General features: G+C 33.8%; 1 protein-coding gene across 1 annotated transcript; it reads left to right on the top strand.

Annotated features, from left to right (window-relative positions):
* Positions 1-695: 695 nt before the first annotated feature.
* On the top strand, positions 696-1,905 carry LOC114167462. The gene is made up of 2 exons (XM_028052554.1): positions 696-1,227; positions 1,417-1,905. The coding sequence occupies exons 1-2, from the start codon at positions 807-809 to the stop codon at positions 1,464-1,466; spliced, it is 471 nt and encodes a 156-aa protein (XP_027908355.1). The 5' UTR covers positions 696-806; the 3' UTR covers positions 1,467-1,905.
* Positions 1,906-14,704: the final 12,799 nt, after the last annotated feature.

Below are 14,704 nucleotides of genomic sequence, written 5' to 3'. Positions count from 1 at the left end.
ACAACACAATCAATATAATTACAAGAAATAACATATTTAATTATCTTACTTCATATTATGAATAAAACTATATAAAATAAAAAAAATCACGATACATTTATATATTATTTATAAAAGAATTATAACACTACTTAGTACAGCAAGTAGATTTATGTCTTTATTACAAAGTATAATAAAGTATTTAAAAATACTCCATCAGTTTATCAATAAAATTGTTGGAAAAAAGATGTTTAGCACAATAAATAATAAAAGTATTTAGTTTTAATATAAAAAGAAAAAAATAATTTGATTATAAAGTTTTTAACTAATTTTGTTAATTTTGTTTTAAATCAATCCATTATTAAAATAATTAATCACGTATTTAGTTTTTTTAGTAATTTTCACCTCTACAAATATTAACATTAATATTTTAATCATTAGAAATTTTAAATTTTACAAAATAAATACTACAAGTTAAATGCTGCCTTTGAAGATTAATTACATAATAAATTAAAGTTAATTAAATTTAATAATAATCTCATACATACGACAACTATTAGATAGACTTATTTATTTCAATCATTAACAGAATTTAAATAATATATATTTATACATTTATGCTTGTGCTGCTTCATTGTATATCTACCCAAGAATATTATAAAAGAAATTATAAAAGAATAGTCACTCTTGTAAAACGCGTTTTGTTGAGTGAAATAGAACAACGTGTAGGCGAAGTTAAGATGAAACTGCATATATAACAGCCATAGCTGAAGCAATGAATCATGTAGCTTGTGTTGGTTGTGGTTGATTCGTGCTAAGTGCGAATCATGGAGGGCATCCAATTGGTTTCGATAGTAGCGAAAGGTGTGGGAATTGCGTTGGCTGAGTTTATAAAAGCCATAGAAGAAGCAATGAAGAACAATCCCTCCATGTTCAAGAAGAGGAAAAGCTTCGACTTGGTGACCCTGGAATTCACCCTAAAGTCGATAGAACCTGCGATCAGAGAGATGGAACGTCTCAACCAGAAGATGCGACGCTCAAAGGAGGAGCTGGAATCACTGATAACCAAGATGGAAGAGGGAACCAAGCTTTTGAAGGAGTCTTCCAATGTCCGCTGGACTTCCAAATCTCGTTACATGGCTCAACTGCACGAATTTGATGAATCCTTTCGTAAGCTTCTCGACACCATCTTAAAAGTTCAGACTGCAAGAGATCAAAAGGAGATGCTCCACTTGGAGCATCAAAAAGGTACACATCAATTACTGTCTCTTGTTGTTTCCATTACTACTCTCTAGATTATTCTAAAATCCTAAGGTACATACATCTATTTGTAATCAAATTTTTTAATTAACTATATTTGAATCAGCTTCACTTATAGCAACTATACCAGAGATCGGAAACTATATGTGACTTTCACTTTGTTGTTGTTTGATTTAGGTTTCCGGAGGTGGCTCATGAGGTGGTTCATGTGTTTTGGCAGCAAATGAGGGGATGGATGAAAGAAAGACATGTTTTACACATTTGAAAACTTCTTAATTCTAAATTCAGGATAAAATAGAAATTAAATATAAAATTAAAGATTTGAGATATCTGATTTTTAATGTTTTCTTTTTGCTATATGTTGCATTGTAGCGTTGATCATAAATTCTTGGTTTCACGTATTCTTATTTTTGTGATATTTGTATAAAAGAAATATCCTTGTCCACATATATTGGTCGTGCTTGTGGTTGAGCAAGACCGTTTTCCTTGCCCCGTTGACTTGACTATAACAATAAGAGAGAGGTTGTACTGCATTAACTTCATTCCAGTGTGTGTCTAAAAGGTAGTGAAGTTTTTTCCTGATTGTTGAGAGAAGACCGTGTAAATTATTCTCAAACATATAATAGAAAATTATTATAAGATTTTAAGATTCATTATTCTCGTATGTTCACGCATATAATTACACATGCAGATAAATCATAATAGGATACTAATTTTGATTTATGAAAGATCCAATAATAATGCGTTATTCAATTTTTATTCTTCAACCTCCTTTTCTCAATCTATTTCCAATCTATCTCTTTGTCTTTGTTACTCCTCTCACACTCTCTTTCTTGATGGTTTATTGTGGAAGAACCTTATGGTCAGAGACAGAACCCTAATATCCTTTTATAAGCCAACGTCCATCAAGTTGGGCTGAACTTTGTTTTATTTTAGGGTTAAATATGTTTTTGGTGATGAAGGATTATCTTGTTCCTTTTTAAGATTATTGAATATGGTGTGAGTTGATTAAGAAAGCTAAGTGAAATCCCCACTGGACATTAAGATAGCAAGCTATCTAGATGTGAAGGTTCCTTTCACAAAGCTCAAGAGAAGAAGATGATGGATTGATTCAAAATAAAAAGGAAACGGAAAGCACATAAACGATAGAAAACCAAGAACAATTAAAGGAAGAAGAAAACATAAAATGGAAAGGAAAGAAATGGTAAAAATGTGACAAGTACGCCACTACAAGGCTAGGCTAGAAGCCATGGCAACCTTGAAGATGAGTGGATGGGTGCCGCCACTTGCTATGCAAGATAAGGCTTAAAAGTATTCACTCCCAAGGGAGGAAACTCTCACAAATGGTTGAGACACAAGAGTGTTTTTACTTCAAAATGTTCAACCCTTTTACATGTCTAGGAGCACCCCTTATATAGAAGAGTTTAGGGGCCTCTAAGCAAATAAAATATACCTAAGGATGTCTCTACAAAAACCTAACCCTAGCTTCTAGAAACTAGGTCAAAATAAGGTTACAAAAAATGAGAGGCAAAAGAGCTAACTATGGTGTGTGCAAGGCTAATTTCGTTCTAGCACAAAAGGAGACAAAGAATCTGTCTCATATGCATTGGCGGAACTTAGTGTTGACATAGGGGAGCCATGGCTCCCCAAACACTTTTTTTTTTTTAAACTTTTTATATACTTTTAAAAAATATTTTATATATTATTATTTTATTTATATTAATCTAGTTTAAAAAAACCTTTTTTGAATTTAAAAATTATGTTTTTCTTCTTTATTATAATTTCTTTTACTTCTTTATTTGGTTTTTCTTTTTTTCGTGTCTCTATCTCTTTCTCTTATTTTATTTCCATTTCAATTTTTATCATCAATTTCTTATTATTTTCAAAATCAAATTGGACCAGGGTAAAATTGAGGAGTTAAGGAACATTTTGGATTGAACAATTTCTTCTTTTGAGTAAATTCATTTTTTACTCTCTTTTTTCGAAGCAATATGTGCCTTTTTTACGCTCTAGGCATATCTCTATCGGTTAGAGATCATAAAATCATGTCTTAATTGTTCATCAAACTCTTCTTTGTATAGATATAGCTATTTTAGACTTTTAAGTCGTGTAAGGGAAGAACAAGATTAAGAATATTTAAGGGAAGGGAATGTAATAATCTAGAAGTTATTATTTTTCTTAGAATATTGAGTCTTGGTTTTAAGATTTAGTTTAGAATATTCATAATTTAATATTTTTCTAAATAGGTGAGAGGTGACAAATTTATATTAGAAAAATTATGGCAAAGAGTAAAATAATTGTTTTTTTTTTTCAAGTGGAAGGCTTGTAATGAAGATGAAAAAAGTACATCTATGTCATATAAACTTGAGAAACTTTATGAGAATCAAAAAATTGAAGAAAATGAAAAACAACTCTCTAAGGTTCCTAAAATTATATATAATGAATTTTGAAATGCTTTAGAACGTGATCCCGGAAAGGTAACTTTTTGCTCTCTTTTTTTAATATATTATTGTTGATGATAAACTTTATGCTACTTATATATATATATATATATTATTGTCATATTTTTTGGATTATATCGTTATGAGTGCTGGTTTTGAATAGAGAAAATGATGTGAGAAAATGAAAACTTTTTTTAACTAAAAAAAATAATTTATATATAACAAATATAATTTGGCCCCCCTAAAATTTTTGTTGAAGTTCCGCCACTGCTCATATGTCTCCAAAAAGTGGCCAAAGTGTGCTAAAAACAAAGGATACCAAAGGTACATAGGTACGCTTGCTTCATGCCTTTTACTTTATGCTTTATGTCTTTGCTTTACTCTCTCCTCCACATCATTTATGCTCCCCAATCACCATGCGCCACCTAGCATTGGTTTCTTACTCCTAATTAACCTACAAAGCAAATAAACATAGATTAGCATGTTGGTTTAAGTCAAGTCAACTATAGTCAACAAGTCAAACCTAGTCAAAGGTCAACAAGTCAACTAAAGTTGATTCAACTAAGTCAACTTAGGGAATCAAAAATAACAAACACAAATGAAAGGGATGAAGGATTAGTGAACTTCCTTTATAAACATGCTTAGTCTTCTTAAGCATGTGCCTCCATCCTTGGTTGGGGTGAATCCTTCATCATCATCCCCTCCTTGGAGAGAATTTGACCATAAATTCTTTAAGCCTTTGTAGATGGAGCTTGACTTGATTTGGGGGAGGATTTGCGCCTCCCTTTTATGAGCTCTTGTTTCATCCTTTCTAAGGATATTACCCCTAGCTTTGGTTAGGCCATCTTTATTTTCTAGAGTACTCTTCCTCTCTTGCTTGTGCTTTGGGCTTTCCTTTCTAGCTTGGGAAGAGAAGGAAGGGTGACGCACATTTTGATTTGGGAGAATTTTTTTGTAGGAAAGTAACACCTTAGTGAAAGCTTGCCCCTTTTCTTTTTCTTCTTTATCTTTTATTATTATATTTCTATCCTTATTAACTTCTTGAGGTGATAGAGGTTGTAAAGTGGTCTTTTTCCATTTATGAAGAAAATGTATTGGTTGGTATGACCATCATGTAAAGTTTGTTTATCAAATTGCCATGGCCTACCTAGTAAGATATGTGTGACTTTCATGGGAACAACATCACATAACACCTCATCTTTGTAGCTTCCTTTAGAGAAGTTAATTAGGACTTGTTTATTGACATCTATTTCTCCTTCTTTACTTATCCAAGCAAGCTTGTAGGGCTTAGCATGAGGAATGGTCTCTAAGCTAAGCTTTTCCACCAACCTTGTGCTAGCTACATTGGTACTACTTCCTCCATCAATAATTAGAGAGCAAACCCATTTGTTAATTTTGCATCTAGATTGAAAAATGTTTTCTCTTTGAGTTGGCTCAAGCTCACTTTGATCTTGACCTATCATGCGCCTTAATAACATAGGGTCTTTCTAAAAAATTTTAGTTTTACTAGAGGAAGAATATTCTTTTGAAAGAGAATGGGGAGATGAGTGTTCACTTTCAACATCATTACTCTTCTTTAAGATCATGGTCCTCTTGGTTGGACAATTTAAAGCAATGTGATTATAACCTAAACATTTAAAACATTTAATGGAACTTGATCTTGAAGAAGTGGAATGGTGAATGTGATCAATTGGAGACTTACTTTTACTTGGTGATTCTTGATGAGAGTTAGAAGGGAACTTATCATGTTTCTTTTTATCCTTTCCCTTCCATTAGTGACTAAAGTAGTGGTTGGGTGAGTAACTCTTCTTTGCCCTTCTTTTTCTTTTCAATTGAATTTCAATCCTAAGGGCAAGTGTGAAAACATTTTCAAGAGTGGAGTACTCATACAACTCTACTTGGTCTTTTATGTCTCTCCTAAGACCACTCACAAATCTTTTTATTTTCTCTTTGTTAGTTTCTTTTATTACGCATTTGAGACTCTAATTCTTTAAAGTATTCACTCACACTCATAGGACCTTGGTGAAGCCTTTGGAGCTTCATAATAAGTTCCTTCCTATAGGAGGGAGGAACAAATCTAGCGTGCATAAGAGTTTTAATGTCCATCCAAGAAGCCGCGGGTGGCCCTTGGTCATAATTCTTACAAAATTTATGCCACCAAGTATTGGCATACTCCAAAAATCCTAAACCTACTACATCAACTTGTGCTTGATCCTTTACATGATTTTCAATGAAAATTTGATCAACTTTAGCTTCCCAATCAAGGAAGATTTTGGGATCACTTCCACCATAGAACTTAGGAATCTTTGGAGTTTGCTTCTCTTGTGATGGGTTGCGCCTAGAATGCCCTCTTTTCATAGGTTTTCTTTCTTTCTCCCTAGCTTCAAGCCTTTGAATGTGCTCTTGGATTCTTAGGTCACTTTGCTCCTTGTCTTTTCTCAATTGTTCAAAGGCCTCCTTACTAGACAACTCCAAATCCCGAAATAATCTCATCAATGTATTGTTTTTGTTTGGTGTAGGTGCATTTGATGAACTTGCCATGATTCCTACAACAAAAACACTCAAATCTGAGACAAAATAAATGGATTAGAGGTTAGACAACATGAAAACTGAGACCAAATCCAACCCAAAATGTAACCCAAGTGTTTAGATCACTCTCCCAAAGTAACAAGGCAAGGCTAGCACTCAAAATCCACCAAAGGAGTGAAGCAAACACTTTTAAAAACTTGTTCAAAATCTTTCAAATGCAAGACAAGTGATTCGGCCACAACATCCCAAAAGTTTCAAGAAAAAAAAAACTACCAAGACAAAACAAAGAACACCTAGTGACAAGCAAGAAAAGCACAAAAACAAAGAAAGTTAAACTCTAAAGAAGAAAAGTTTGAGACAAAACTTTTAACAAGACTAAAACAAGAAAAGCACATTTTAAAGACTCTATGGAAAACACTTGACAAGCATCTTCAAGTCTTAAATCATGCATACAACAAGAAAGATCATAACCAAGTTAAAGCATGGAACTAATTAGCCAATATAATTCAATTCTCAAGTATGAAAACTAGTAGCATAACACCTAGTAAAAAACACACTTTTAGTTCACCAAGGAGCAAGGTTGCTCTCGGTTTTTAGGCAAAAATTGGTGCAAATTTTTCTTCTTTCACAACTAGTTTCATAAAATGGTGAGAAAGAGTTTTAGGTGGCTTGGACACTTAGTTCCTCAAGTTTTAGGCCAAAATCAATTTCATGGAGCATACATCAAGCAGGACATAAAGTGAAAGCAAGATTCAAATACATGGAAAAACAAAAATAAGAAAACTTCAAGCTAACATATGACATATGACTCAAGCAAAAGTTAGCACATTTAAAGACTCAAACATGTAGCTATCATGCATTTAAACTTTTGGAAATGAAGGTCAATGATTAAGCACACAAAGACATGATATCCAACAACATTTAGGAGTAAGAAGAGAAACAAAAACAGTAGCCAAAACTGCCCAACATAACCTGAAAAACGTTGATTCGTGGTGATCTCGGCAACTCTGACCTTTGCTCACTATTTCAATCATAACTCTCTCCAAATGCATTGGTTCTTTTTTTGTTAAAAACTAGACTAACAGAGCTTTCTTTGGACATCAAGAACGTAATTTGTGGACCATTGAGCAGGTGCAGTTTAATCTTTTAAAATCATGAACAGTTTCTGCCAGCATTATTTTTATGTGGACCATTCAAACATAGCTACACAAGACAAGGTTAGAACATGAAAACACCATATTCAAGGACAACCAAAGCTCTAGATACCAAATGATGAAGGATTATCTTTTTCCTTTTTAAGATTATTGAATATGGTGTGAGTTGATTAAGAAAGCTAAGTGAAATTTCCACTGGACATTAAGATAGCAAGCTATCTAGATGTGAAGGTTCCTTTCACAAAGCTCAAGAGAAGAAGATGATGGATTGATTCAAAACAAAAAGGAAATGGAAAGCACATAAACCAGAGAAAACCAAGAACAATTAAAGGAAGAAGAAAACATAAAATGGAAAGGAAAGAAATGGTAAAAATGTGACAAGCACGCCACTACAAGGCTAGGCTAGAAGCCATGGCAACCTTGAAGATGAGTGGATGGGTGCTGCCACTTGCTATGCAAGATAAGGCTTAAAAGTATTCACTCCCTAAAATTTTTGTTAAAGTTCCGTCACTGCTCATATGTCTCCAAAAAGTGGCCAAAGTGTGCTAAAAACAAAGGAGACCAAAGGTACATAGGTACACTTGTTTCATGCCTTTTACTTTATACTTTATGTTTTTGCTTTACTCTCTCCTCCACATCATTTATGCTCCCCAATCACCATGCGCCACCTAGCATTGGTTTCTTACTCCTAATTAACCTACAAAGCAAATAAACATAGATTAGCATGTTGGCTTAAGTCAAGTCAACTATAGTCAACAAGTCAAACCTAGTCAAAGGTCAACAAGTCAACTAAAGTTGATTCAACTAAGTCAACTTAGGGAATCAAAAATAACAAACACAAATGAAAGGGATGAAGGATTAGTGAACTTCCTTTATAAACATGATTAGTTTTCTTAAGCATGTGCCTCCATCCTTGGTTGGGGTGAATCCTTCATCATTTGGTCCCTCAAGTTTCAGTGAAATTTGAAATTAGTCCCTCTTCAAAAATTTTGACCAATTTACTCTTTCATCTTTAAAAATGCGCGAATTTAGTCCTTTTAACCAAAATTTGTTAAGTTTATCTGATGTTTCAAACACATTTCATGATAATATTTGAATTATTTATACCGTTTGACACATTTTCGCTTCAATGTTAACTCAAATATTATCATAAAATGCATTTAACATGTCAAATAAACTTAACAAAATTTGGTAAAAAGGACCAAATCCAGGAATTTTAAAGATGAAGGATTAAATTGGTATAAAGTTTTGAAAAGGGACTAATTCCCAAATTCACTGAAACTTGAGGGACCAAAAACATATTTAACCCTTTATTTTATTACGACTTTCCATAATAACAAATAGGTCTTTATATTTTATTAAATCGCAATTGGGCCCATCATAATATTTCAAATGAGTCACATAATAGAATTAATTATTTGTCAATTAATTCTAACATTCTCCCACTTTAGGATGAGAAATCCTTAATGAGTTCAAACATAATGTCATTTTTTTAATAATAATAACATAACATAATTGTCAAAACCAAAAAAGAAAACGAGTTTGAAAAGAGATTTGGAGTCATCACCATAGTTATTCTAGAAAACTATGGAAAACCATGAGAATAAAACAAGTTTTCAAAAAAACTAGATTTTTGGATCCGGAAGTCGGTTACGCATAGGGAAGGTGTTAACACCCTACAACACTTGCCCGAGGGTGGTAACTTTAATTAAAAATGCAAAGTTGATGTGGTTTTCAAAATTTTAATTTTTCCCCAAAATAATAAGACAATAATGCTAAAAAGAAGCAAAATTTTTATTTTTATTTTTGGGGTCCGACAAGGATTGACCTTGGTCCTATGTATTCCCATTCAAAATGAGAAATCAGGGTTACATTGTTCTTTAAAAGATATTTGGAAAACAATTGAGAAAATGATTTGATTTCTTGGAAGTGAACCTGAAAAGGACTGGCCATGCTCCTATGTATCTTACAGTGGAGAATTAAAGATCACGTAATTCTTAAGAGAAACGATTTGGAAGATTTGGAAAACTATTTGAAAAATGATTTAATTTTTTGGAGGTGAACCTGATAATGACTGACCTTGCTCCTACGTATCTCACAATGGAGAATCAAGGATCACGTTGTTCTTAATAAAGATTGTTATTTGAAAATGTTGATATTTTTTTATTTTATATTTTTTGGTATTTTTGAATTACTTGAAATTATGTATCACACGACGCGAGCGGTCGGAAAAACACTAAAAGAGAAAGAAAATTATTTCTGGTATTTTTGAAAGTGAGTCTCAGACAGTGCGGGCGGTCGGACAGACGCTAAAGTGGAAAGAAAACTATTTTTTGTATTTTTGAAAATGAGTGTCACACGGTGCAGGCGATCAGGCAAACACTAAAGGAGAAAAAAAACTATTTTTGGTATTTTTGAAAATGAGTGCAACACGGTGCAGACGACCAGACAAACACAATAAAGCAAAAGAGAACATTTTTCATTTTTTAGATTTTTCTATTTTTTTGTAATTTTTTATAATTTAAAATATTTTTTTCTTTTTTTAGAAAATTATAAAGGTAGAATTTAATAAAAAAGGATAAAAGTGAAAAAACGAAAATAAGAGGGTGCATGAGTAATATGTGAGGTGCATGAAGTAAATGTGGTATGGTTATTAAAGGCGAGAATGCAGCGAGTAAAAGCCAGAAGTAGAGTGAACTTAGAAGGAGGGGTGTGAATTGTGAAAAGTGGGGTGCAATCAACAAATGGGGACCAATGACATAAGGAGTGCAAAGCATAAATAGCAGGGGTGCAATGAGTAAACGTAAACAGATACAACATAAAACAGGGGTTTAGAGATTAAAATAGGGGTGCACGAAGAAAACAGATCCAATTTTTATTCTCACCCTACTCATGATTAAAGCTCATTATGGCAGCCTCTTTTCCTCATCACCGTAGACCACCACGACTCCAACAGCAAGAGACATGTGTTCATCCTTTTTTGGCCACCACGGACTGTCGATGACACTACCGGCGACGACGTCAGGAACCTCGTTGACAACGACGTTGGGAACCTCACCGGCGACAACGCTTTTCACATTTTCTCTTTGCGCGAAGCACAGTGTCCCCAACAGACACTATTTCCAACTCTGCAACATAGTCATACAACAAGCTATATTGCTTCTCCCCATCCCTTTTTACAATGTTCATGGCAATTTGTTTTCCTTTCACAGCCCTCCACCTACTAATCTCAACACTGTAAGTCTTCTTTATGTCATCTATAATTTCCTTTATAATCATCTAGCCTACATTTTTATACTTGTCAGCAACAATTTTTGAAACCCAATCCTTGTTTGCATTCCTATTCGCAAATACCCTTCCACAACTATATGAATCAACCAATGTTTTCACCCGAAATGTGTGGCTGCCTCCAACTTTACTACATAGAATCAGAAAACCAGATTTCTTTTTACAAATAGCCCTAACTCTAATGTCATCATTTTTAAGAAAAATGACCTCTCTCCCATTCAGTACTGAGTACTCCTTGAGAGCTTGTTTAAACTTTTTAAGGGAACAAAACTCCATTCCCAAGCAGAATTTGAAGTTTATTCCCATGTCGTTAGCTTTAAACATTGGGTTCTTTTGCACTTCCTCCCCTTCACACTCCATATCACTTTGTAATTCATTTGTGCTATATGTTGCATCCATGTCATGATTTCCAACAAATTGGGGTGTTTCAAAACCACCGGCACTTGCACTAGCTGAAAGCTTCCTTTTTCTCCTATTTTTTCTCATATTAGACCACCTTTGAAGAACATCTCTTATGTTCCTACGTGGTGTATCATTGCATCCAAAATAATCATCAATGTCTTTATGAAGTTCTTCTTCACTTTCATCCAACACTTCATATCCATTTTCAACTGCACTATCATCACCATTTTGGACATTCACATTTGCAGCCACATTTACATCATCCATAGTAGCAGCATTTAACCCAGCCTGTCCGTGAGCATCCTCATTAACAACTTCATCATGATCCCGAGCTTGAACATCAACATCCCCTACTACATCAATCCCATCCTCAAGTTCATTAACCATGTTATTATTAACATCACGAACATGATCCTCCTGACCAACCTTCTCATTAAGACCAACAACTCCCCCTAACAACCATTATCATTAAGAGCAGCTTACTAGTGCGGGAAAGGAAAATGACAGCGGTTATTTCCAGCTTTTGGCTTCGTGTGCGCAACCGAGGCATATATTACCGAGGTAAAAAGGTAGTACTTTATGCCTCGGTTACAAACCCGAGGCATATTTAATATTTACTGCCTCGATTTACGCTTAACTGAGGTTTATTGGGTATCAGAAATTCAAAAAAAAAAAGAGAAAATTGAATATACTTTCTACCTTGGGTCTGTTTTAACCGCGGCAGAAAGTTACTTGTACTGCCTCGGGTCTTGTTCAACCGAGTCATATGACCATTTAAAAAAAAAATTCAAATAATCTTCTGCCTCGATTTTGGTTACAACCGAGGCATAAAGGTATATATATATATATATATATATATATATATATATTAATTCTGGTCTTATTTGATTCAAATCTAGCACATTTAACCTGTAAATTTTAAACCAAAAAACCAGAACCGGCCAGAAACAATATCATATTACAATTGATGGACTCATTACAATACTTAAATACTATTCATATTAACGTAGTACTCATTACAATATCATATGCTTCCATAAACAAATATACTAAGTACTATTGTACATTTGTATAATGTACTTTGCCAAAGCTATCCTTAAATATTTGATGGACTTGACGGGGATTGATGTACTGGTACTGAATCTCTACACACAAGAGAATAATTTAAATTAGTATATTAACTAAGCAAAATTGCAGATAAGTATTTGAATTAGCATTTCCCAACCACTTGTGATATGAGCACGTACAATGGTTGATATCCATTGCATTACATAGTAATCGCACTCATATGAGTCGGTTTGTAAATTACACTACAATGAATGCACATTTATAAATAATTGATGAAGAAAAGAAATTGAATAATTATAATACTGTGGACCAAAATAGCAAACCTGAAGGCCCAACCATGCTAGCCTTTTGGTCATAGCAGTTGATTTCCCTAACAACATGCTATGTGCAGCGATTGAACTATGAAAAAGGTAAAGTGTTAAGATTCAATTATATAAGAAAGAAAGTTCATAAAATTGAGGTTCTTACCAATCTATAACTTGTCTGAGATGGTTAGGAGGAGACCATTGCAAGGAACAAAGCCACACAACAACGTTGTCCTTCATGGAAATCACAACTAGTTGCCAATGATGCCTACAATCAAAACAAAATTTATTGTTGTACCTTAAAATAATAGATTATAATTAGAAGTCAACAAACTACACTTACCCAAAAATATAAGGGACAAAATATATTTCCTTCCCTCGTCCAAAGCATTGGGTGACGTATGCTTGAATGTCATCAAATTTATTGCCTACATGAGTGAGTTGGGGGTCTATGAACCCATATACATCACTCAACCCCATATTGTTACTGACACCAAACATATACGTGGACAAAAACATTTATTTAATATAAGTTAATAGATAAATTAATTAAACATAATGAATAGTTTAGATGCTTACATCCTCCATAACTGAATAAGGATAATATTAAGTTCTTATGTACCCGACGCAAGCTCTAAGACATCTTGCTTATGCAGGTATATTGGGATGTCACTATCTCTCCCAAATACATCAGAATCCCATGGAACTACCATTGGCTTATCACTAATGATGTCAGCAAGTTGGTGTAATGCTTATTGGAATCTTTTTAGGTTCAGGACTTTCCACTTCATGCGACTATTATTACATGAAAAAAACAATTTGATTGTGAACATAAATAACATGTAAACTTAAAATGCAGAGTACTATAAGGTGAGTTTGGGGATCCATACCAAGGGGTCAGAAATAGAACCAACCAAATCTTTAGGTCAGGCGAGGAAAGACTGAAATGACTATGCCATAGTATATACCTCATATGTTGGCACAGAAACTAAAGCATATGGTATAATAAACAACAATCTCAAATAAACAAAATAAATAAATTTATTAAAGAATACATAATTAAGTAAACATACAACAACATACATTTATTTTAGCATGTAACTAAATCAATTTATGTAACATACAAAAAATAAATAATATACTCAAAACTAACTTATGAAATTTGGAAAAGCAAGAAAAACTGATAATTTTTCATATACCATAATTTTTCATAATTTCAAAAAGCAAAGAAAGTATATTGCATAGTTCATCATCACCAATTCCATCTTTAAAAGCAAAGTATTTTCCATCATCAACAATCTCATCTTTACAAGCTTCAAAAAATTGACAAACTTAATTTCTATCAAAATACAAACCCACTTTCTATCATAAATCATCACAAACTCAAATTCAAATTTGAAAACTCAACAACATACAAAAAAAGCGCAAAAAAAAGTGATTGAGCTCAATCAAAAACGAAAAAAAAAGCATAAAAATGAACCGTACAGAGGGGCGAGACTCATGCTGGCAATGAAGGAGCAACAAGAACGGCCAATTTGATGGCCAACTGGTGCGGTGGAGGAGCAAAATCAGTGGTGGCGCGACTTGGATTCTCTAAACCAGCGGCTGTCCTTTTTTCGAATGAAGAAGACGCAGGAACAATGTTGCGATTTGGGGTTTTTAAACCTAAATGGCTTTATTGCCTCGGTTGATTCGAAACTGAGGCATAAACCTAAATAGGCCTCGGTTCAAATAATAACCGAGGCATATTCTCACGCAAAATAAAATAAAAAAGCACGTGAAAAAATTCTGCCAATTATAAGCCTCGAGTGAAGAAGCCCTCTGTAGTAACACTTATATGCCTCGGTTGAGTGGAACCCGAGGCATAAAACTGCGTCATTATTTTTGAATTTTGAAAAAGCAAGAAGGTTGGATTGTTTTGATAGCATTACTGCCTCGGTTGGAATTATAACCAAGGAATAAACACTCATAGGCCTCGGTTTTTATGTAAACGAGGCATAAAAGTTGTTTTAAATCACAAAAATGTCATCGCTTCTCTATCTACCTCGTTTGTGGGAGAACCGAGGCATATAGGGCACTGTCTAAACATGAAACTGCACTAGTGGCAGTTCCCTCCTAACCACCATTATCACTAAGACCAGCAGCTCCCTCCTGACCAACATTCTCATTAAGACCAACAACTCCCTCCTGACCACCACCACCCTCAGTACCACTCTGTGTCCATTCAATAAATTCAATTGGTTCAACAGTCCTAAGCACATGTTCTACATAAATTTGG

Source organism: Vigna unguiculata, chromosome 10 (assembly GCF_004118075.2).
Source record: "Vigna unguiculata cultivar IT97K-499-35 chromosome 10, ASM411807v1, whole genome shotgun sequence".
NCBI classification, from domain to species: Eukaryota; Viridiplantae; Streptophyta; class Magnoliopsida; order Fabales; family Fabaceae; genus Vigna; species Vigna unguiculata.
This window is presented reverse-complemented; position numbering and strand designations above follow the sequence as displayed.

Coding starts and splice junctions, on each gene's coding strand:
- LOC114167462 (XM_028052554.1), top strand. CDS start 807: ATGGAGGGCATCCAATTGGTTTCGATAGTAGCGAAAGGTGTGGGAATT. Junction 1,228..1,416: donor CCACTTGGAGCATCAAAAAG/GTACACATCAAT, acceptor TGTTTGATTTAG/GTTTCCGGAGGTGGCTCATG.